Source organism: Mustela erminea, chromosome 7 (genome assembly GCF_009829155.1).
Source record: "Mustela erminea isolate mMusErm1 chromosome 7, mMusErm1.Pri, whole genome shotgun sequence".
Lineage (NCBI taxonomy): Eukaryota > Metazoa > Chordata > Mammalia > Carnivora > Mustelidae > Mustela > Mustela erminea.
This window is the reverse complement of record NC_045620.1, coordinates 107,354,370-107,379,617: the sequence shown is the minus strand read 5'-3', so window position 1 is coordinate 107,379,617 and position 25,248 is coordinate 107,354,370. Positions and strand designations below refer to the sequence as shown.

Here is a 25,248-nt window from a genome sequence, read left to right as displayed (position 1 = left end):
AGCACTGACACATGACAAGTGCTACAACATGGCTGAACCTCAAACTCATTACAGGGAGAAGCCAGTCTCAGACAATCACGTGTCAAATGATTATATTCACAGGAAATGCCCAGAGAAGCCAAATACAGAGAAAGAGAAAATAGATCGGTGGTTGCTAAGGCTGGGAGTGGGGTGGGGGAGGGGAAATGACTTAACAGGACAGAACCTTCTCTTAGGGTAAGGAGAGGTTTTAAAAGTGATTGTGGTGATGGCTGCACAACTCTGTATACAGTAAAAACCACTGAACTATACACTTTAAATAGGTGAATTGTAGGGGCACCTGGGGGGGGCTACGTCAGTTGAATGTCTGACTTTCAAGTTCAGCTTGGGTCAACTCTCAGGGTGGGGAGATCGAGCCCCGAATGGGGGCTCTGCACTCAGCAGGGAGTCTGCTTGAGCTGCTCTGTCCCTCTCCCTCCGCCCTTCCTCGCCCATGCGTACACACTCTCTCCCTAAAATAAATAAATCGTTTAAAAAAAAAAAGATAAAATGAAATAGGTGAGTTCTATGGTGTGTGAATTATATTCCAATTAAGGCTGTCATTTTAAAAAACACAACTATAAAGGACACATTGTTGGGATGCCTAGGGAAATTTAAATACAGAATATATATTACATAGTATTGTTATCAATGTTAAATGGAGTGTGACAACTGTATTACGGTTACAAAGGAAAATGTCCTTATTCTTAAAGGTACTGCCTACAGTTTTTATGGCTGAATTATCATAATTCCATAGCTTAATCTTAATTGATTCAGCGAAGAACAAATGTGCGTTTACAGACATTCATTACATGTGCCTGCACTTGTAAGGGAACAAGAAAACGCAAATCTATTGCTCAGTGAAGGTACACACAGTACACAGGTGTGTACTGTGCTCCTCTTATGATCCTTCTGTAGTCTGAAGTTTTTCAAAATAAAAACTTGGAGGAAATACCAGAGAAGAATAAAGGTTAGATCTGTACAGACAAGTAAGAGCCTGCCAGCCTGTGAGGATGCTGCTGGGTGTTTATTTTACCCTCAGCAAAAGGTCACCGTTCCTTGCTACGGCAAGTCACAGACTACCACTTTATATATAATAAAATCCCACCTTTTCTCAGCATTCATAGAACATACGGATGTGAAGTCTACCAATGTGACAGCACAGGAAATTAATGTCTAAATGAACTGTGTGTTACAGGCACATTTCACTAAGGGGCGAATTGCTTTCTTAAAAGGAACCATATGGTAATCATCAATATGCCATTAGCCTATTACATGACTTTGAGGAACCATTCTGTAAAGATTATCTGGTGTCTAACTAAAAAGAAAGAAATGAGACTCGGGTTTAAGATGCCTCTGGTAGGGGCACCTGGATGGCTCAGTGGGTTAAGCCTCTGCCTTTGGCTCAGATCATGATCTCAGGTCCTGGGATCCAGCCCCACATCGGGCTCTCTGCTCAGCAGGGAGCCTGCTTCCCCTGCTTCTCTGCCTGCCTCTCTGCCTACTTGTGATCTCTCTCTGTCAAATAAAGAAAAATCTTTAAAAAAAAAAAAAAAAAAAAGATGCCTCTGGTATCCTGAAAGTAGTCTGAAAGGTCATTCAAAAGGACTTCAAAATTGAGATTTTTCATTCATGTATTTATTCCACAATCAAAATAAGTCATAATTTAAAGCCATTACATTTTGAAAAGGTAAAGGAGACTTTGTGTCACAGCTGCATTAATAAAACACACCGGTCTAAAGTACAACACTGGTGTCTTCTGTTCCAGAGGTGGAATAAATACAAACAATTACACATAAAATTTCACTAAAGATCTGAGGTGAGGCAAATAACCCTTGGAAACAAACTGTCCAATGAACAGAGTCAGGCTGCAAATAATTTTTAACATTTTACTGCAAGAAGGAAAAACCCCCAAGGTGTCTACTAGCATAAACCTCCATTCCATACTCCTCGCCTTGGTTTCTCTCTTCCTTCCTCAATCACATCCAAATCCAGAAAGGCCTCTGTACCCCATGCTCAAAAACACCACTCTGAGTCCCTAAGGACCTCGGCACAGACTGCTGTCGATGAGCCTGTGTGCAGCCTCCCTCTAGAACCTCCAGGGAAATCAGGAGCCCAAGGAGCAGCAGTATTTCTTTAAGCAATAGTTTTAACTGTCCAATGAGCTCTGACGGATCATGTGCATTTCATAAACCAAAAGACTGCCTTAATATCTTCCTATTTCTCTGGGAAAATGTTAAGTAAACCATTCAAGTAAAAAAGAAAATGTTTACAGAGCAGTGAAAAATGAAAATTCAAAGGGTTTATGCCAAAAAGCAAACCAGTCCTCTGCAGCCTAAAGTCATTTGTTTCTGGGCTGCGAAGCCATGTAGAGCGCAATCAGGCAGTAGATGGTCCCCCCCAGCGTCAGCGCCATGGTGGTCCGGTAAAGCATTTGGTCAGGCAGGCCTCGTTTCAGGTGGATGGGCACACCATCGGATTTCTGGGAAGCAAGAATTATCAAGGACATGGTTAATAATAAAAAGATTTTACAGTTTAGGCTAATAAAGAACAAATGTCTCTACTTTAGAACTAATCCATCAACACACTGCAGTGGAAAAAGCCCTAACCCATTAGAATGCGGACAGAAAGAGCGGGATACGTTTTCTTATAAACGCAGCCACAGCCTGTAAGGCCAAAGCCATTCTCCAAAATGGAGCCTCAGGAACACACATGCAACAAATTCCACGTTTCAAAATAATTTACTGTATCTTGCTCAATTAGGAAAGCAGCATTGGTGGATTTCTTTTAAATGCAAAGGTAATCCACAGTCAAATAACCACAGCCACAAGAAATGTCCTACATTTAGTCTGACCTCTGATCGTTAGTCAGTGATGTCTGAGCACACCGGGTCAATTAATACGCTCTAGTCCATTTTGTATGCAGCTTCTTTCCAGTAAGCTGTTAAACCCTTGTTTAAAAATGCTGAATCCATTATTCTGCAGTCTCCAAACTCCCTCCCCCATAGTAATTCAAGACCCTAGTTGCCCAATCAAGTCTTACTTATTGGATTAAAAAGGGATTCAACTGACCAAAAGTCCCCAAACCGGTCCTGAATCTGCATACATTTCTGAGGCTGCAACAGGAGGAGCCCAGTGCCGCCCCACAGCACCTGAGATGCAGGGTCACTGACCTCTCAGTTATCTGAATGTAGATTATCGTTAATAACATTCTAAAATGCAATTCTGGCTTCTCTCTGTTGATCAGCAAACCCAAGAAAGCCTCCCCTACTTCTAATAGTGCAGTGAATTTTAATATCAAGCAAGCAAAAAATAACTAGAAGAAAACTCATGGCCGAAATAAGAACTTATTCTCTAGTGTCCATTCTAGTGTCTTCTCTCACCTGGAAAAACTTCTGCAGCTCGGGAACTTTGTTTTTCCCAGCATAATCATATACAGGAAAATCAGAACTCAGTTTGGTTGGTGTGGCAAATATGATAGGTGGTGCTTCTGTGGAAACCAAAGGCCTTAATCCCTGTAGGAAAAAGGAAAATCTCAAGTTGAAAGCATGCCTGGGCTTATGAACAACCTTTCAACAAGCAGGCTGTCTGGAATCCTGGAGGTAGTAATTCAACCACACAAGAAGGAAGGAAAGGCTCTCTGAGTCCGCATTACAAGGCCTTTAAGATTTAAAGTCCTTAAACTTTCAACAAAATACCTTAGTTCACTTTCCCACAGCAAACCCCATCGAGAAGAATTCCCTGCCATTAAGATAGGGGTCGGGGAGAAGGGGAAGCAAACAACCACAAAAACCCAATCTGGGCTTCCAGAAATAACTATTATGTCTATCTTCCTATCAAATCAGTAAATCGTTTTAAATCTTAATGAACTTTTGGTTAGATTTCCAAAGAGACCCAGCTGTCTCTTTTCTCCTCTGGGTGAGCTAATGTACTAACATGTTCTCTCTAACTCCAGAGCAGACAGCAGAATGTGTGCGGACACACAGTAAAAAAATCTCTCAATCTGGAGGAGCCTGTAATGGTAAGAGACCTGTCTTTCAGGACCAGAATACAAAACAATTAGAGTAACTGAACCTTTTGGCATTAATAAACCTGTAAGTTAAACAGACACAGTAAAAATAAAGGAAATTTAGTGTTCTCATCTGTGACATGTATCTAAAAGCACTGGGATCTAGCCCTGAAAAGACGGCAGGAGACACTGTGTGCCTAAAGCAGCACACCTGCCGCGGGCACACAGCACACAGTCAGCAATATCCACTCAATGATACTGGGGGTCAACACAAGTCTGCCATTAGCAGCTCCCTGGGCCACACAGACAGGAACACAGGCTTAAAAAGAACCTAAAGGGGGAGATAAATCAAGTACTGTCACAGGCCACAACAAGGATAACCCTTAAAAACATGCCGAGTAAGAGAAGCTAGTCAGAAAGACCCCGATGAGCCCATTCATATGCAAGTCCAGAATAGGAAAATCTACACAGACAGAAAGTAGATCAGCATAGGGCTGGGAGGTGACCAACAGGGGGGTAATAACTGCAGGGTATAGGTTTCTTCTGGAAGTGACAAAAATGCTCTAAAATTAATGTGGTAATGGTTGCACAATATCCATCAATACACTACAAACTACTGAGTTATACCCTTTAAATGACTGAATGTATGGGATGTGAATTGTATCTTGATAAAGCTATTAAAACAAAAAAGAAGTACCTCAGGGGAACTCTGGTTTTCTATCTGATAGAGTAAAGCCACAGTGGCAGGCTTATAGATGGTTCTCCAAAATAACCTGGAGACTAAGAGAGGAGCTAAGAGTTACAAACCAATAAAATTGCATCCTCTTTTATTAAATTCTAAAAGATAGGACCTAAGAGTTATACACCAATAAAATTGCATCCTTTTATATTCTATCTAGAAAAAATAAAATTTAAAGTTAGGAAGCAGAGTTCAAGCTCAGCCTCTTTCATTTTACAGATGAAAGAGAAAATCCTTTGCTCAAATTAACAGAATTGTCAGACCCCTGGTCCTTAATCTCCTCAAAGACATAAAAACTTACTTATAACTGACAAGACCTAGTCTAAAAATCATATATTGAAAGCTTCAATGATACTCCCACCAGGCAAGCATTAAGATCAACGGGGAAACTAAAAGGCATTAAAGCAAACTTGTTCCCGTCCAAGAGAGCAGCACAGAAAGACCCTGAACTCACTTCCTCCAGGAATACACAAAATCTACACCTACACACAGAGAGTAATTCTGCCTGAAGAAGAACTGAAGGCTGACTGAACAGCTTCTGCATAGCAAAGGATAGAGGGACCACACAGAGAACGGCAGGAAACAGAGACACGGTAACAACAGGAACCGCACCTGATGCTAGAACTGCAGTGGGGAGGGACAGCACTGGGAGGCCCCACACAGATTCACACCCAGCGGGGGGGGGGGGGGGGGTAGGGCAAAAAAAATCCCCAATCAGTTTAAAAGGCAAATAGAGGGCGCCTGGGTAGCTCAATTGGCTTAAGCGACTGCCTTTGGCTCAGGTCATAATCCTGGAGTTCCAGGCTGGAGGCCCTGGTAGGGCTCCCTGCTCAGCCAGGAGTCAGCTTCTCCCTCTGACCCTCCTCCCTGTCGTGCTCTCTCACTCTCTTTCTCTCAAGTAAATAAAATCTTAAAAAAGTAAAATAAAATAAAAGGCAAACAGACTATAAGTGAAGAAAACCTCATATACTAATGCTAGAACAACTGCTAAATGGTGGGAGAACTGCTGGAACTCTGTCTCTGGTTAGAAGGTGCTAGCAAGCACCATTGTTCACGTTCCCCCTCTGCCTTGACAGTGCAGATGGGAGCCGGCATGCTAGCCGGCCTGCGGCCCCCAGCCCCGCCCACACCGGCTGCAGCCGGCCGAGGAATCCTCCACCACATGCACCTGCCTCAGCTCCAAACATCCCACCGAGGCTGCCCCAGCACAACACAAATTAGAAGAAACGTTAAGGGGACTTTTAGCCAAAAAGAAAAGGCCGTAGCTAGAAGAAAATTACAAAACAAAAAAATTTCACTGGTAAGAGCAAACATATAATAAAGATAATAAATCAATCACTTATAAAACTAGTATGAAAGTTGAAAGATGAGTAAAATCAATTACCTATAAAATTTGTTGAGAGTCACAAAATAAAGATGTAAATATGACATCATATACATATACATACATGAGAGGATTTAATAGTGATTTTAGAATGTGTTTGAACTTAAGCAACCATAAGCTTAATATAGACTGCTATATCCTTAAGATGCTACATATGAAACTTGAGCTAACCAGAAACCAAAAACTTATAATAAATCCACAAGAAAATAGAAAGGAATCCTAGAAAAACACAAGTCATCAATTACAAGGGAAGAGAGGAGAAAAAAATGACAAAAACCACCAGAAAGCAATTAACAAAATGTCACCTGTACATTACTTTAAATGTAAATCGTCTTTAAAAAAAATGGGGCACTTGAGTGGCTCAGTGAGTTATGCGTTCAACTCTTGATCTCAGCTCAGGTCTTGATCTTATGGTCATGAGTTTGAGGCCCACACTGGGCCCGTGGCTAGGTGTGGACCCTATTTAATAAATTAATTAATTAAGTAAGTAAATGGTCAAAATGCTCCAGTCAAAAGATAAGGGTAATTCAGGCACACCTGGGTGGCTCAGTCATTGGGTGTCTGTCTGCCTTTGGCTCATGTCATGATCCCAGGGTAATGGGATCGGTCCCACATCAGGCTCCTTGTTCAGTGGGTAGCCGGCTTCTCCCTCTGCCTGTGACTCCCCCGTCTGTGCACTCTTGTGCGCTCGCTCTGACAAATAAAAATTTTAAAAATCTTACAAAAAAAAAAAAAAAAAAAGGCAAGGGTGATTCAAAGAATAAAAAACAAGGGTCATCTATATGTTGCCTATTAAGAGGCTCTCTTCAGACCTAAAGACAGGTACAGACTGAAAGTGAAGGGATATAAAGAAAAATATTCCACACAAATGGAAGTAATAAGAAAGTTGGGATAGTAAAAACTTTTATTAGACAAATTGGTCTTTAAAACAAAGACTGTAACAAGAAACAAAGAAGGGCACTATATAAAGGGAATAATCCAACAAGAGGTTACAACAACTATAAATATCTATGCACCCAACACAGGAGCACCTAAATATACAAAGCAAATATTAACAGACACAAAGGGAGAAACTGACAGTAATACAATAATAGTGGGAGGCTTTAACACCCCACTTATATCAATGGATAGAGAATCCAGACATAAAATCAATAAGGTAACAGTGGCTTTAAATAACATCAGACCAGATAGACCTAGATATGTACAGAACAGTCCATCCATGAGCAGCAGAATATATATACTTTTCAAGTGCATCTGGAACATTCTCCAGGACAGATTACATGTTAGGCCACAAAACAAGTCTCAATAAATTTAAGATGCAGCATCTTCTCCATTCACAGCACTATGAACCTAGAACTCAATTACAGCAAAAAAAAAAAAAAAAAAAAAAAAAACTGGAAAAGACCACAAACACATGGGAGGCTAAACAACATGCTCTTAAACAATCCACGGATCAAGGAAGAACTCGAAGAGGAAATTTTATTTTTTTTTTAAGATTTTATTTATTTATTTGACAGAGATCCCAAGTAGGCAGGAGAGGCAGGCAGAGAGAAAGAGAGAGAGGAGAAGCAGGTTCCCCACTGAGCAGAGAGCCTCATGCGAGGCTCTATCCCAAGACCCTGGGATCATGACCTGAGCCAAAGGCAGAGGCTTTAACCACTGAGCCACCCAGGCGCCCCACAAAGAGGAAATTTTAAAGATACACGGAGAAATGAAAATGGAAACAATGGTTCAAAATCTTTGGGATACAGCAAAAGCAGTCCTAAAAGGAAGTTTAAAGTAATACAGGCCTACCTCAAGAAATAAGAACAATGTCATCAACCTTAACACAATCTCAACAACCCTAACTTTATACCCATAGGAACAAGAAAAAAAATGGAGAGCAAAGTTAGTAGAAAGAAGGAAATAACAAAGACTAACAAAATTGCTAAACCTTTAGCAGACTTATTAAGAAAAAAAGAGCTCAAACAAAATCGCAAATTAAAAACAAGTTGCAACTAACACCACAGAAATATAAAGGATTGTAAGAGACTACTATGAAAAGTATATGCCAACAGGTTGAACAACATAGAAGAAATGGATAAATTTCTAGAAACACGCAATCTTCAAAGACTGAATCGGGAAGAAATAGCGAATCTGAGCAGACCAATTACTAGTAGAAAAAGTGCATCTGTAATCAAAAAACTCCCAACAGGGGCGCCTGGGTGGCTCAACTGCGAAGCGTCTTCCTTCGGCATGGGCCATGATCCTGGAGTCCTGGGATAGAGAACCACACCAGGCTCCCTGATCAGCAAGAAGCCTGCTTCTCCCTCTCCCCGTTTGTGTTCCCTCTCTGTCTCTCTGTCAAATAAATAAATAAAATCTTTAAAAAAAAAAAAAAAACCAAAAACTCCCAACAAATAAACATCCAGGTCTACATGACTTCATAGGTAGTACCTCCTATCAAACATTTAAAGAAGAGTTAATACCTGTCATTCTCAAAGGATTCAAAAAACTAGAAGAGGAAGAAATTCTTCCAAATTCATTCTACCAGACCAGCATTACCCTGATACTAAAACCAAATAAAAAAAGAAAATGACAGCTCGGTATCTCTGATGAACACAAATGCAAAAAATACTCAACAATTAGCAATACTCAATTTAGCAAACTGAATTCAACAATACATTAAAAAGATCAAACCAGGGACGCCTGGGTGGCTCAGTTGGTTAAGCAGCTGCCTTCGGCTCAGGTCATGATCCCAGCGTCCTGGGATCGAGTACCGCATCGGGCTCCGTGCTCCGCAGGGAGCCTGCTTCTCCCTCTGACTCTGCCTTCCACTCTGTCTGCCTGTGCTTGCTCGCGCTTGCTCGCGCTTGCTCGCTCTCTGACAAATAAATAAATAAAATCTTAAAAAAAAAAAAATATGTTTAAATTTAAAAAAAAAAAAAAAAAAAGATCAAACCACGATCAAGCGTGACTTATTCCAGGATATGGGTCAATATCCACAAATCAATCAACAGGATATACATTAACAAAATGAGGATAAAAATCACACGATCACCTCAACAAATGAAGAAAAAATATTTCACAAAATTCAACATCCATTTATGATAAAAAGTCTCAACAAAGTGGGTTTAGAAGGAACATACCTCAATATAATAAAGACCATATATGATAAATCCACCAGCTAACATGATACTCAATGGTGAAAAGTGAAAGCTTTTCATCTAAGATCAAAAGTAACAAAACAAGGATGTCCCTTCTCCCCACTCTTACTCAACACAGTAATGGAAGTCCTAGCCACAGCAATCAGACTAAAAAAAAAAGAAATAAAGGGCATCCTCGATAATAAGTAAACTTTAAGTATTTCCAGCCGACATGATACTACATATAAAAAAAACCCTAAAGGGGCGCCTGGGTGGCTCGGTGGGTTAAGTCTCTGCCTTTAGCTCCAGTCATGATCTCAGGGTCCTGGGATCGAGCCCCGCATCGGGCTCTCTGCTCGGCAGGGAGCCTGCTTCTCCCTCTCTCTCTGCCTCTCTGCCTACTCGTGATCTCTGTCTGTCAAATATATAAATAAAATCTTTAAAAAAAAAAAAAACCCTAAAGACTCCACCAAAAAATTATTAGAATACATGAATTCGGTAAAGTCGCAGGATACAAAATATACAAAAACCTGTTGCATTTCGATATACTAATAGTTAAGTAGGAAAAGGAGAAATTCAGAAAACAACTCCATTTACAACTACAAAAAGAACGAAATACCTAAGGAATAAATTTAACCAAGGAGGTGAAAAACCTGTACTCTGAAAACTATTAAGACAATAATGAAAGAAACCGAAGACACAAATAAATGGAAAGATACACCATGCTCATTAACTGGAAGAATTAATAATGTTTTTGGTTTTTTTTTAAGATTTTATTTATTTGGCAGACAGAGATCACAAGTAGGCAGAGAGACAGGCGGTGGGGGGCGGAGCAGGCTCCCCACAGAGCAGAGAGCCCGATGCGGGGCTCCATCCCAGGACTCTGGGATCGTGACCTGAGCCGAAGGCAGAGGATTTAACCCGCTGAGCCACCCAGGCGCCCCAAGAATTAATATTGTTAAAACTTCACTACCCAAAGCAGCCTACAGATCCAATACAATCCCTATCAAATACCAACAGCATTTTTCACAAAATAAGAAAAAATAATCCTAAAATTTGTATGGAATCAAAGGTCCCAAAGAGCCAAAGCAATCTTGAAAAAGAACAAGGCTGAGGGTATCATAATCCCAGATTTCAAGATATACCAAAAACTATAATAATTGAAACAGTACAGTACTAGCACAAAAACAGAGATCAATGGAACAGAGAGCCCAGAAATAAAACCATTATTTTTATGATCAATTAATCTACAACAAAGGAAACAAAAATAGACAATGGGGAAAAGACAATCTCCTCAATAAATGGTGCTGGTAGAACTGGACAACTACACGCAGAAGAATGAAACCGGAAGTGCTGGGTGGCTCAGTCGCTGAGCATCCAACTCTTGGTTTTGGCTCAGATCAGGAACTTGCAGTCGTGGGATCCAGCCCCATATCAGGCTCTGCGTTCAGTGTGGAGTCTCCTCTAGATTTTCTCTCCTTCCCCTCCCACCCACCGCTTTCTCTCTAAATTACTTAATTAATTAAAATAAGACACAAAAATAAAAAAAGAAATGAAACGAAACTCAGGGCACCTGGCTGGCTGAGTCAGCAAAGCGTGTAACTTTTGATCTCAGGGTTCTGAGTTCAAGCCCCATGTTGAGTACAGAGATTACTTTTTAAAAACGTTTTTTTTTTAAAAAGGAGCTTTGGGGGCGCCTGAGTGGCTCAGTGGGTTAATCCTCTGCCTTCAGCTCAGGTTCTGCAGACCCGCATCGGGCTCTCTGCTCAGCAGGGAGCCTGCTTCCCTTCCTCTCTCTCTACCTGCCTACTTGCGATCTTTCTCTCTCTGTGTCAAATAAATAAATAAATCTATAAATAAATAAATAAATAAATAAAAATAAAACAAATGGGAGCTTTGGGCTTTGGACTAGGAGGAGACAAAGGTGGAACTGTCTCGTGTCGTCCTGAATCAGGGTTCATCCAACACCAGCCACCTCCAACATGCCACCTAAGTTTGACCCTAACAAGATCAAAGCTGTACTGTATACTTAAGGAGCACCAGTGGGGACGTTGGTGCCGCATCAGCCCCTGGCCCCTGGCCTCAAAGATTGGCCCCCTGGGTCTGTCTCCAAAAAAGGCTGGTGACATTGCCAAGGCAACTGGTGACTGGAAGGGTCTGGGGATTACAGAGAAAGTGATCATTCAAATTAGGCCCAGAATGAAATAGTACCTTCTGCCTCTGCCCTGATTATCAAAGCCCTCAAGGAAAAGCTAAGAGACAGAAGCAGAAAAACATTAAGCACAGTGGAAATGAGACTTTTGATGAGATTGTCAACATTGCCTGACAGATGTGGCACCAATCTTTAGCCACAGAACCCTCTGGAACCATTAAAGAGATCGTGGGTACTGCCCAGTCTTTGGGCTGCAATGTTGATGGCCACCACCCTCATGACATCATAGATGACATTAATAGTGGTGCAGTGGAACACCCAGCTAGTTAAGAACTAAAAAGGAGGGCGCCTGGGTGGCTCAGTCAGTTGAGGGTTTGCCTTCAACTCGGGTCATGATCCCAGGGTCCTGGGATTGAGCCCTGCATCAGGCTACCTGCTTGGCAGGAACCCTTCTCTCTCCCCCACTACCCCTGCTTGTGTTCCTCTCTCTATGTGTCTCTGTCAAATGAATAAATAAAATCTTAAAAAAAAAAAAAAAGAAAGAAAAAGAAAAAGAAAAAAAAGAAATACAAAGGAAAATACTTCACTAAAGGATTATTTGAAAACAAAAAAAAAACCAAAACCCCACAAAAAATAAATTCCAAATGAATTAAAACCCAAATGTAAGACTTGAATTCATAAACTCCTAAAAACATACATAATCTCTTAGATATCAGCCTTAACAACATTTTTCTGAATCAGTCTCTTCAGCTAAGGAAAACAAAAGCAAAAATAAACAACTGGGACTATAGCAAACTAAAAATCTTTTGCACAGGGGCGCCTGGGTGGCTCAGTGGGTTAAAGCCTCTGCCTTAGGCTCAGGTCATGATCCCAGGGTCCTGGGATAGAGCCCTGCATCAGGTTCTCTGCTTCGCAGGGAACCTGCTTCCTCCTCTCTCTCCCTGTCTCTCTGCCTACTTGTGATCTTTGTCTGTCAAATAACTAAATAAAATCTTAAAAAAAAAAAACAATTAAAATCTTTTGCACAGTGAAGGAAACCAACAAAACAAAAAGGCAACCAACTGACTAGGAGAAGATTATGTGCAAATGATATATCTAATAATAGGTTAATATACAAAATATATAAAGAACTTATACAACTCAATACCAAAAAAAAAAAAAATGTACAAAGGATTTGAACACTTATTTTCCAAAGCAGACTTACAGATGGCCAACAGACACATGAAGAGATGTTCAACATCACTAAGTATCAGGGAAATGCAAATCAAAACCAAGGATAGTTAGTATCAAAAAGTGAAGAAACAGGGGCGCCTGGGTGGCTCAGTGGGTTAAGCCGCTCCCTTCAGCTCAGGTCATGATCTCAGAGTCCTGGGATCGAGCCCCACGTCGGCTCTCTGCTCAGCCGGGAGCCTGCTTCCTCCTCTCTCTCTGCCTGCCTCTCTGCCTGCTTGTGATCTCTTTCTGTCAAATAAATAAATAAGATCTTTAAAAAAAAAAAAAAAGTGAAGAAATAACAAGGGTATAGAGGATAGAGAGAAAAGGCAACTCTCACCCACTGTTCATGGGAATATAAACTGGTGCAACTTGTATGGAGTTTCCTCAAAAAATTTAAAAAATACAAATACCATACAAATCAGTAATTTTAAAAAACAAACACAAACAAACCAGTAATTCTGCTTCTGGGTATTTACCCAAAGAAAACAAAAATATCAATGCAAGAAGATGTGCACCCTTATGTTTATTGCAGAATTATTTACAATAGCCAAGAAATGGAAGCAATATTAAGTGTATATTGATAGATGAATGGATAAAGAAGATGTGGTGTGTGTGTACACACAGACATACACATAATGGAGTAAAACTTAGCCACAAAAATAAGATATTGCCACTGGCAACAACTTGCATGGACCTAGAGGATATTATGCTAAGTGAAATAAGACAGAAAAAACAAATACCATTAATATCTCACTTATGTGTGGAATCTATAAAATAAAACAAAAAATATAAATAGGGCGCCCGGGTGGCTCAGTGGGTTAAAGCCTCTGCTTTCGGCTCAGGTCATGATCCCAAGGTCCTGGGATCAAGTCCTGCATGGGGCTCTCTGCTCAGCGGGGAGCCTGCTTCCCTTCCTCTCTCTGCTTGCTTATGATCTCTGTTTGTCAAATAAATAAAATCTTAAAAAAAAAAAACCTAAAAGAAAAAAAAAACAACAGACCCATAAATACAGAGAACTAGTGGCCCAGAGGGGAGAGGGTGAGAGGATAAGGGAAGGAGATGAAGGAAATTAAAATATACAACTTCCAGTTGTAAAATAAGTAAGTCGGGAGGATAAAAAGTACACCATACAGAATATAGTCAATAATGCTGTAAGGTGACAGATGATTAAGTATACTTAACAGTGGTGAGCATTTTGTAATGAAATAATTATAGATTCAATATGTTATACACCTGAAATATAATAAAATATTGTAAATCAACTATATTTCAATTAACCTCCCCCACAAAATAACATCATTTCTATTTCTATGACACAGTCCAATGAATGGGCATGAACTGTGGACTTTTCTCACTCAGCATATATGACTGAGCACTTAACTCTATACTGAAAATGCATGATGACTAGGACAGACACAATCCCTGCCATTTATGGATATTAATGTTCTGAAATAAAAGCCACTAATTATGTACTCAGACTTTGTTATAAGCCTGACATCCTGTCAAGTATTGGACAAACATCATCTCATTTAATCCTGCCAGCAACCCTACCAAGATGTTACTATACCCATTTTACAGAGGAGAAAACTAGATCAGAGAGGGCAACTTGCCTAAGATCGCATTGCAAAAAGAATGGTGTCTAGTGTCGACAGGCCCCTCTAAAGTCGAGAGCCTTGGGTTTTTAAGTATTCTACTACCTGCCCCTACTACCCTTTCTCAACTGTTGCTTAAAGACAACAAGTGATTTAAAAAGAAGGCTTTGTGAGTAAGCTGCTAGTCTAAATTTAGTATATAATACACTCAGATTCAGAAGGAGTTAGAGATGGGACCGGGAGGCCCTAACTACCAAGATAAGAACATCAGAAAGTACTGCTCTTTGAACTGAAGAATTTAAAACACTCCTTTATTCTGTGAGCTTTGTATTTTCTCCTATAAGGATCATTTCCCTTTGAATGCAAAAATTTTAAAACTTTTTCTACTAAGCAGCTCTGAAAATGGTTTGAAGTCAAATTCTTGTTTTGACAGAACTAATGTGAGAGCATTTTTAGAAAGGATTATACCTAATCGTTCAGTGTTTGTTCACCTATCAAGTAACTGAAAACTATAGCAGTTTTTGAACAGTATCATACGAAGAAAGGAGTATCAACCATCCTCATGGTTTGAAATAACTCCATATTTCCATTTATAATACTGTAAAAGTTTAGGATATGGAATTTTAAAGTTACCAATAATCTAAGTATCTTATCCCATTAACTATTATAAATTGTATATTCTCCTCTAATCTTTTTTTCATATTTTAACATCTTTACAGTCAGGTATAAAATTCTACATTCTAGGGTCACCTGGGTGGCTCAGTCAGTTAAGCATCAGGCTCCCTGCTCAGTGGGGAGGCTGCTTCTCCCTATGCCTGTCACTCCCCTTGCTTATGCTGTCAAATAAATGGATAAAATCTTAAAAAAAAAAAATCTACATTCTGCTTTCATTTATAATAAGCATTTCTTTTCAGGACCCTCCATAATCTTCATAAATAAATTTACTCTTCACATTAACCCTGTAAATGAGGTATTATCATCCCATATTACAGATGATTTTTTTTTTTTTTAAAGACTATTTGAGAGACAGAGAGAGAGAGAGAAAGCATGAGGGGGGACAGTCAGAAGGAGAAGCAGACTCCTCGCTGAGGGGGGAGACTGATGCAGGGTCTCAATCCTGGGACTCTGAGATCATGGCCCAGGGCAAAGGCAGACACTTAACCAACTGGGCCACCCAGGTGCCCCCCACTCAATTACAGACGATTAAAACAAAGCTGAGGGGCGCCTGGGTGGCTCAGTGGGTTAAAACCTCTGCCTTCAGCTCAGGTCATGATCCCAGAGTCCTGGGATCCAGCCCCGCATCGGGCTCTCTGCTTGGCAGGGAGCCTGCTTCCTCCTCTCTCTCTCTTCTGCCTGCCTCTCTGCCCACTTGTAATCTCTGCCTGTCAAATAAATAAATAAAATCTTTAAAAAAAATAAACAAAACAAAGCTGAGATTCCATACAAAAGATGGATTCAAACCCACCCACTTTTATTATGCCATACAATCAATAACTCAGATGTCCTGGCCCCACAAGTAAAAGGAATGGATAGTCACCAATCTGTCATTAAATTTCTTGAGAATTTTTTTTTTAAAGATTTTATTTATTTCTTTGACAGAGAGAGAGTGCGCGTGCGCACAAATACAAGCAGGGGAAGTGGAACAGGGAGAAGCAGGCTTCCCGCCCAACAGGGAGACAGATGCGGGGCTCGACCCCAGGATCCTAGGATCATGACCGGAGCCAAAGTCAGATGGTTAATGACTGAGTGCCCCCCACAGGAACCCCAATTTCCTAAGAATTTTAGAGCAGTCAGTGCTTCCAATATTTCAAGGCAGCTAGACAGGACTGACACTGGGGCTCCCAAGAGTGTATTTACAGGAAGGTATCTAGAGCAAATCCCTTCCCCATGCCCCTTCCAGGGTTGCAGATGTCCCAATATAGAATTACGGGCCTCCCCCATCTCAATAACTGACAGTAGCATCCTTCCAGGTTATCAGGCCCAAATCCTTGGAATCTTTTTTTTTTTTTTTTAAGATTTTATTTATTTATTTGAGAGAGAGAGAGAGCGCACGTGCATGTGCACATGAATGGGGAGAGACAGGAAGAAAATCTCATTCACTGTATGGGAAGCCCTATACGGCTCAATCTCACAACTCTGAGATTATGACCTGAGCCGAAATCAAGAGTCAGATGCTTAAGGACTGAGCCACCCATGTGCCCCAAATCATTTTTTTTATTTAAAGATTTATTTATTTATTTGAGAAAGAGAGATCACAAGCAGGTAGAGAGAGAGAGAAGGAAGCAGGCTCCCGGCTGAGCAGAGAGCCCTATGCGGGGCTTGATCCCAGGACCCTGGGATCATGACCTGAGCCAAAGGCAGCGGCTTAACCCACTGAGCCACCCAGGTGCCCCTAGAATCATTTTTTTTTTTTTTTAAGTTTAAATTCTTTTTTTTTTTTTTAAAGATTTTTATTATTTATTTATTTGACGGAGAGAGATTTGACAAGTAGGCAGAGAGGCAGGCAGAGAGAGAGGAGGAAGCAGGCTCCCTGCCGAGCAGAGAGCCCGATGTGGGACTCGATCCCAGGACCTGAGATCATGACCTGAGCCGAAGGCAGCGGCTTAACCCACTGAGCCACCCAGGTGCCCTAGAATCATTTTTAATACAGCTTACACACCGCAAATCCTTTTGGCTCTACCTTCAAAGCACACTCAGCATCTGACCATTTCTCATCCATCTCCACCAATCCACACTCTGGTCCAAACCCCTGGATTTTTACAAGAGCCTCCCAACTGCTCACCCTCCATTTCCACACCTACTGTCATGCAGCAACCGGTGACTACAGATGTCACTACTGAGCGGAAACCTCTCCAAAAGCCTCCTATCTCACTGAGCAAAACCCAAAGTTCTTACAGGGACTTCCAGGACCATGAGATGCACCCCTCAAACCCCACCACCCTACCACTTACATCATCCCCTTTCTCTACCCCAGTCCCCTAGAGGAGTCCCTTAAACCTCCCAGGCACCAGGCACTGTTCCCTCTACCCAGAATGCTCTTCTCTGGGTATCCACGTGGCTGCACCCTCACCTCCTTCAGGTCTTTGCCCCTGTGTCACCTTCTCAGCAAGACATTCCCAAGACATCCTTTCAAACTGCATGTCCTCCCCCTTAACCTCCTAACAACCTATCACCCATTCCTGGTCTTTTTTTTTTTTTTTTCCTCCACAGCACTTAATAAGCACCTAACATACTGAATTTTACGCTGTTTACTGTGTCTCCCCCTACTGCAATGGAAGCCTCACGAAGGCAGGATTTTGGCATGTTTTGTTCACTGCTCTTACTTCCCAAGACTTAAAAAAGCAAAGAGCACATTTAAATATCTGTTGAACGTATAAATAAACTATAGCTTCACCACAACGTAGACTTAAATATTTCAGAACTAAAGTCATGTAAATCAAATCAGCAGTTGATGGCAGAGCCTCCCACACCTCCCACAAATGAGAAAACCAGTGAATGCTGTTCTTAAAATAGTGGACTGGAGACCAAGTGGAAATCACAGGTTTTGCTTTTTAATATCAAATCTCCGAGCTATTTACACAATCACTACCTCTACAATTAAGAGCCATTCAACAGCAACAACATTTAGCAGTTGAGTTCTTCCCAGTATAATTTAGTTGCTCCAAAAAAAATTTTTTAAGATTTTATTTTTAAGGGGCACCTGGAGGGCTCAGATGGTAAAGTGTCTGCCTTCGGCTCTGGTCATGATTCTGGGGTCCTGGGATCAAGCCCATATTCCGCTCCCCACTCAGTGGGGAGTCTGCTTCTCCTTCTGTCCCTTTCCCCCCACTTGTGTTCTCTCTGAAATAAATAAAATTAAAAAAAAAAAAAGATTTTATTTTTAAGTAACCTCTACACCCAATGCAGGGCTCAAATTCAGAACCCTAAGATCAAAGAGTCGCACGCTTCACCAAATGAGCCAGCCAGGTGCCCCTAGTTGCTCCAAATTTTTTAAAGACAAAAGTCAACTTGATTTCTTTCCCTTCAAAGTTGACTGGCCCAAGTTTCCCTCTTCTTCTACCTTTTAGATTTGAGAAGGAGGAGAGTGGAGAAATAAGAGAAACACAATTTTTAAAAAAATTTTAAATGATAGAATTTTTCAGTGCACTGATCTGAATTCACTCTGATTTAGGACTAGAAACAAGTTTCAGTCTGCAGCAACTCAAGTTCGTTCTTTCTACCTGCCAGCAAGGTATCACCACCTCCATGTTTCCAGGACACATCACACTCCGCAGGTCTAAAATTCACCCAGTTTCTCACAAACCTATCCAGGAGTTCCCTGTTTATCATAAGGAAAGCACCACCATCCTCTCATTACCCAGTCATCCTGGAGTCCTCCTTTCTCACCCCCCACAATCTCCCTCACTGGTCACTAAATCCTTATTCCCCGGACTCCTTTCCCACTTGAAAACCCTGAACTACTGGATGAGTTTAACAGACATCCCTGGTAGCGGTTTCTCCCAGTCATATTATCTTTCCAAGCATAGCTCTGTCATGATACTTGCTCCTCCATCATACACCTTCCACGAAACTGAAGGTGAGAAGTATGCTCTTGTTTCAACCTCTGGACAAGACTCTACCACAACTTTCTCCATCAAGATGCTTTGTAAATTCCTGTTTCTGACTAAAGTAAGCCCTATCATCCTAGACCCTTCGTGATCTATCTCCACCTACCACAGTTAACCTTCTACTCAATGATTCCCCTGCAGCCCCCTCCCCTCCTTCATTCTCAGTTTCCTTTACCTAGAAGGTCATCCTGCCCTCTTAACTAGAATTGTTGAGTCATAAGGTAGAAATGTTTCCCTTTTTAAGAAACTGCCAGACTATTTCTAAAGTGGCTGCACCATTTTACATTCCTACCAGCAATATAGTAGGGTTCCAGTGTCTCCACATTCTCACTAACACCTGTTGTCTATCTTTTGATTTTAGCTGGTGTGAAGTGATATCTCACTGTTGTTTTGATTTGCATTTCCCTAACAAGGGATGTTGAGCCTCTTTTCATGTGTTTATTAGCCTCAATTTACTTTGACATAGGACACAAAAAGATAAGGAAAATGCTTTTCAATCAACCACTGGAAAATACAATTACTTGCCATCAAGTTGATTTATAAATATCTACCTGTATCATTGTTAAGAAACTAGTTTTTCCATATCAGGTTATTTAATGCATATTAGGTTATTTACTTTACATAACACTGGAAGTTGTAAACATCTACATTTTACAGGGTGCTAATGTTTCCAAGAAAGGAAAAACTGAAGTACTCCTAACTGCCAAAGCCAGAACACCTGGTTTGGGGGATGCCTGACACAAGCACTCCGAAATCTACATACAAAACCTACACATCACTTCTTTCAACGCAGAATTAGAAATCTTAAGTAACTAAGAAGATTCTCAAGAGAAATACAATCTTAAGTAACTAAGAAGATTCTCAAGAAAAATACCATTTAAGAGGCACAAGAAATCTGAATGCCCTACCTGTACCAGGATAATCTCTGCTCGGGGAGCCAATTTAATTTCAATATATGTTAGTTTCAGTCAAAAATTTTACTTCCTTGCTAATCGCAAAACCTAGATTTTGCTAAAATTCTATTCAAAAAACATCTACAGGCCGCCTGGGTGGCTTAGTCAATTAAGTGTCTGCCTTCGGCTCAGGTCAGGGGATCAAGTTTGGATCGAGCTCCTTGCTCAGCAGGGAGCCTGTTTCTCCCTTTGCTTGCCTCTCCTCCTGCTTGTGCTCTCTGACAAATATGTAAAAAATAAAAGAACGTCTACAACCACAAACAAATCAGTTGTGATATAGTCACACAATGAAATCCTACACAGCAATAAAAGGAGCTACTAATACATGTAACATGAATAAACCTCAAAAATACTGATGGGGGAAAAAAGGCCCCACACAAAAGAGTACTGTGTGGTTCCATTTACGTGAAATTCAAAAACAGCAAAAACAGTTTATTTATAAGAGTCACAAGAGGAAGGTGGACAGGGATAGGGAAGGGAACTTCCTAGGGTGATGGAATGTTCTATATGTTAAGAGGGGTATGGGTTACTGTGTATGCATTGGTCAAAACTCATTAAACTGAAACATTTATGATCAGTGCACTGAAAAATACGTTTCTTCTACAGAAATAAATATGACAGAAATAGCTATTCCCCTGTAATCCGCAAAAGAAATAAATCACTGTTGACAACTTCTTTAAAGCTCATTACCAACTTCGCTTCAGTGACACCACTCTGGTTTCCCTTCTAACCCTGGTTTGTTCTTTTGATAAATGTTCCTCCTCTACCCTCCCCTTCATGTTTCTGTGGTCTAATCACATTCCCACCTTTCTTCCCTATATGCTCTCTGGGTGATCTCCCCACCACAGCTTCTACTACCAACTATAGCCTGAAGACACCCAAACCTATTAAATTCCATACTCCTAAATCCAACTACTACCTGACATGACATCATCACAAGTTCAACATTCATAAACCTGGACCCTGCCTCCCGAATCCCCAAAACCTGCCCTATCTTAATTCTTTTTAGAGATTTTATTTATTTGACACACAGAGAGAAAGAGCACAAGCAGGGGGAGCAGCAGGCAGAGGGGAAGGGAGAAGCCGTCACCCTACTGAGCAGAGAGCAGGGCTGGATGACTGGATCCCCGGGTCCTGAGATCTTGACCTGAGCTGAAGCCAGACATTCAAATGACTGAGCCACCCAGACACGCTTATTTTAGTTAATATTAACAGCACATCTAATCTTAGACTAAAATCGCTTTTTAAAAAGATTTTATTTGAGGAAGACAGAAAGCCAGAGCATGAGCGGAAAGGGTGGGGTGGAGAGAGGGAGAAGACTCCTCACTGAGCAGGGAACCCGATTCCGGACTCGATCCCAGGACCCCGAGATCACGACCTGAGCTGAAGTCAGACACTTAACCAACTGAGCCACCAAGGCGACCCTGAAATCTCTTTAAACATCATCCCCGCTTGGGCAAGTTACTGTGTCCCCCGGAAGGGAGGAGGTAACAACAGAGCATCCCACCTGGGATCCTTACTATTCGATTCCAGCTTGAATATTTCACCAACTGCATATTTCACCAACCGTTCCCACACTTCTGAGGACAGGAACGAACACGATGGTATCTCGCACTCAACTTCTGAAGAATTAGCTACCTATCACCTGCCAGTACCAAACACCTGCCAAAGACTACTAATGAAGTGACAAGACACTTCATTTAACCTGTACTAAAGCTGCCCTAGATGAAACTAAGCTCACAAAAAATTAAGTAACCTGATAAAGGTCATAAAAATAAAATGGTAAAGCCAGGATGTTAGCTCTAAGAATCTACAACTGAGTCCGAAATTCCCAACCAACAACATGAGTGAAATCAGATTACTTTTTAGACTCAAATAGCTGCAGTCAACGATTTATAGCTGAGAAGCGTTTAAGGTCGTTGCACGTAATTGCCCAAATTCAAATGAACATTTGAAAGATCCCATTAAGTCCCCCAATTCTGATCATATAGCCTCTCCGGCCCCTATGACTTCCCTCGGTGCTGTCATCCCAGCTCTCCAACCTCGTGCTTTGATGCGGCTTTTGGGGCTAAGAAGTGGGGATAACAGTAGAGCACTGCGGAGACCAAAAGCGGCACCTCCTTAAATAGGACAAAGCCGAACTTCAGACTCTTGCCAGGTCACACTCTGGGCCACGCCGACCCCACAAGTCACCCCACGACCCAGAAGCAACGACCTCGGAGGTCACCTTGACCCCAGCTAAGTGCCAGGCCCAACTTCCGCGCCGGACCAGCCCGGCTGGGGAAGCAGCTACAGAATGAGCGGCTCTACGGCCGCTGCAAGCAGACATGGAGAGGGGCCGGGACGTGCGGGGCGAGCCAAACCGAACCGCAGGCAAAAATCCCAGCCGCCTCGGGCCTCACGACTTCCTAGCGCAGAGGCTCGGGCGGTCGCTTCTGTCCGAGACGGCCCGGCGCTACCGGTACCTGCGGGCTATAGGCGTCGGAAGCCCATGTTCCGGTCAACTTCTGCGTGAAGCCACTAAACTTGTAATACATGACGCCCGGTGTCCGGCTTCCCGCAGCCGCTGCCTGCGCGACTGCCCCAGAGAAGGACCCTGTCTTCCCTGCCGTCGCCTGAAGTCTCAGCCCAAGGACCCTGCGCCAGGAGACGGGCTGCCCAGAGAGCGCCTAATTTATAACATGCCCTCTTCAGCCATACCAGGGAGCAAGAAGCCGGAGTGGCAGGACCAAGAAGGCAAAAAAACAGCTCTAGGAGAGCTCAGAAAGCCACTGTAGCGGGGTCTGTAGAAAGCACGAAGTTCCCGCCCCCGCCTCGCGCACATTTTTTGATTCGGGCAATGCCGAGACGCCGCAAGAAATGCGCAAGCTCCCTGCGAATCCGGCCAGAGGCGAAAGGACTTGTCGGGACCTGGTGGGGAGCTCTGGGGCGGGGCCTGGGGCGGGGCCTGGGGCGGAGGTCTGGGGAGGGGCGTGGAGAGCTAGAGTTGAGGGGTCACCCAGTTGGGCCTTGGGTGGAAGACTTCTCTTCATTGAGCAAACTTGCGCAGAGTCTGGTTTCTTTCCTCCCCTCTGTAGGTCGCCTGGTGAAGCGCCTCGCTCTCACTCACTGGGAGTATGGACCCATTGGCCAGGCTTCTCCATCAGCCTGGGAGTGGGGGAGCAAATAAGATGTGGAATCTTCTGCTGAGAGCTTTTTAGTACAGAGGGTTGTTAGCGGTTTCACCCCAGGAATATAAAGATAACTTCTTGGGTTTTGTGCTCGCTCGCTCTCTCTCACGCAAATAAATAAAATCTTTTAAAAATTATAAATATCACATGAACGAATAATCCCATTAGTATTACCCAAAGAAAACAAAAACACTATTTCATAAAGATATGTGTGCACCCCTGTTTATTGCAGCGTTATTTACAATATGCAAGATATGGAAGCAACCTAAGTGTCCATCAATAGACAAATAAGGAAGATGGTGGTGTGTATGTGTGTGTGTAGATAAACAGATATAATGGAATATTACAGAACCATAAAAAAGAATGAGATCTTGGTATTTGTGACCTCATGGACGGACCCAGAAGGTATTATGCTAAGTGAAATAAATCAGACTGAGAGAGACAAATACCACATGATTTCATTCATAAGTGGTATCTAAAAAAAATTGAGGGTTCCTGTGTGGCTCAGTTCGTTAAGCATCTGCCTTCAGCTCAGGTCATGATCTCAGGGTCCTGGGATCAAGCCCCACATCTGGCTCCCTTCTCAGCAGGGAGTCTGCTTCTCCCTCTGCCTGCCTGCTCCCCCTGCTCATGCCTTTCTCTCTCTCTCTTTTTTCTCTCTCTCTCTCAAACAAATGAGTAAAATCTTTTTAAAAATTAAATAAATAAAATCTTAAAAATTGAATAAGCAAACACAAAGCAGAACCAGACCTATAAAGACAGAGAACAAACTGGTGGTTGCCAGAGAGAAGAGGTGGGGGGTGGGGGGGTGGGCTAAATAGGTAAAGAGGAGTGGAAGTTGCAGTTACAGTAATGCATTCCAGTTACAGAATGCGTAAGTCACAGGAATAAAAGGCACAGCATAGGGGCGCCTGGGTGGCTCAGTGGATTAAGCCGCTGCCTTCAGCTCAGGTCATGATCTCGGGGTCCTGGGATCGAGTCCCGCATCGGGCTCTCTGCTCGGCAGGGAGCCTGCTTCCCTCTCTCTCTCTCTCTGCCTGCCTCTCCATCTACTTGTGATTTCTCTCTGTCAAATAAATAAATAAAATCTTTAAAAAAAAAAAAAAAAAAAAAAGGCACAGCATAAGGAATATAGCAATGATATTACAATAGTGATCTTTTGGAACAGACAGTAGCTACACCTGCAGTAAACATAGCATAATACACTAACTTCTTCAATTGTGATGTTGTGCACCTGAAACTAATATAATATTGTGTGTCAACTATACTCAAATAAAAATAATAATAATGAAGGTATTTTTTAAGTACCTTTTTTTTTTTTAGTACAGTACCTCTGTTATGTGCAAGGTACTGTATGAAAGAAGTCAACCAGTTTCCTACCTCCAGGGATGAAGCACAGCTTTTCTTAGTTTTATCATCAAACTAGAGGTTTTCACAAGCATATTATGATGAATTTATGAAAGCAGGTGGAAAACCAATAGATGATACTAACTTTTACATAGTATTTCCCACAAATAAACTCATTTAATCTTTACAACAAGTCTATGGGGCAAGTGCTATTACTATCTTCATCTTTATTATCTTTATCTTCATTACCTTCATCAAAGGCCCAGAAAAGTCCCTTGCCCAGGTCAGCTCCTAGTAGCAGAGCTAGTCATTTGGCTCAAAATCTGTACTCTTAAGCACTACATTATAGAGAAATAGACATAAATTCATTCTGAAGAGGCTGAAGGCTGAGTGTTCCAGATCTAGGGTCCACACCAGCATCCTGACTTTGCCAGGTGTAAGCCCAAGAGCCCCAAGTGTTCAGCATTGCCACTACTCGGAGGAGCAAAGGTTTCAGGCATATTCATATGATCAGCCCAGCCAAAGTCGCTGCTTTTACAAAGCAACATTGCCCTATAATAGAAAAAAAGATACAATATGGATTTGAGTTGCAGTTTCTTCAAGGCTGAGTGATCTGCAACTTGTCATTTCCATTTTCGGAGCTTCATTTGCCTCTTCTGTAAAGTAGGAATCATCATCATCATCTTTCCCTCCCTAGTGTTCTGAGAATCAACAGTTCAGTAATTTATAAAGCTTACACAAATGTTAACTTGCTGATCTTACCTTTTAGTCATTTTACCTTTTTTTTTCCTTTTTTTTAAAATTATTTATTTATTTGACAGCGATCACAAGTAGGCAGAGGCAGGCGGGGGGGGGGGGGGGGGGGGAAGCAGGCTCCCTGCCGAGCAGAGAGCCCAATGTGGGGGTTGGTCCCAGGACCCCAGGATCATGACCTGAGC

General features: G+C 41.9%; 1 protein-coding gene and 1 long non-coding RNA gene across 3 annotated transcripts; both read right to left on the bottom strand.

Annotated features, from left to right (window-relative positions):
• Positions 1-1,634: 1,634 nt before the first annotated feature.
• Positions 1,635-22,429, bottom strand: LOC116595967 (cytochrome c oxidase subunit 7A-related protein, mitochondrial). Of its 2 annotated transcripts, none has more exons than XM_032352858.1 (3): positions 22,259-22,429; positions 3,401-3,532; positions 1,635-2,500 (listed from the first exon to the last, which is right to left on the bottom strand). In XM_032352858.1, the coding sequence occupies exons 1-3, from the start codon at positions 22,328-22,330 to the stop codon at positions 2,360-2,362; spliced, it is 345 nt and encodes a 114-aa protein (XP_032208749.1). In that variant the 5' UTR covers positions 22,331-22,429; the 3' UTR covers positions 1,635-2,359. The 2 variants fall into 2 exon arrangements, with proteins under 2 accessions (XP_032208749.1, XP_032208750.1); XM_032352859.1 differs by lacking the exon at positions 22,259-22,429 and adding an exon at positions 13,824-13,861.
• LOC116595968 lies at positions 4,205-12,784 on the bottom strand. The gene is made up of 3 exons (XR_004287935.1): positions 12,609-12,784; positions 5,294-5,300; positions 4,205-4,215 (listed from the first exon to the last, which is right to left on the bottom strand). It is a non-coding gene; the product is annotated as an uncharacterized LOC116595968 (long non-coding RNA).
• Positions 22,430-25,248: the final 2,819 nt, after the last annotated feature.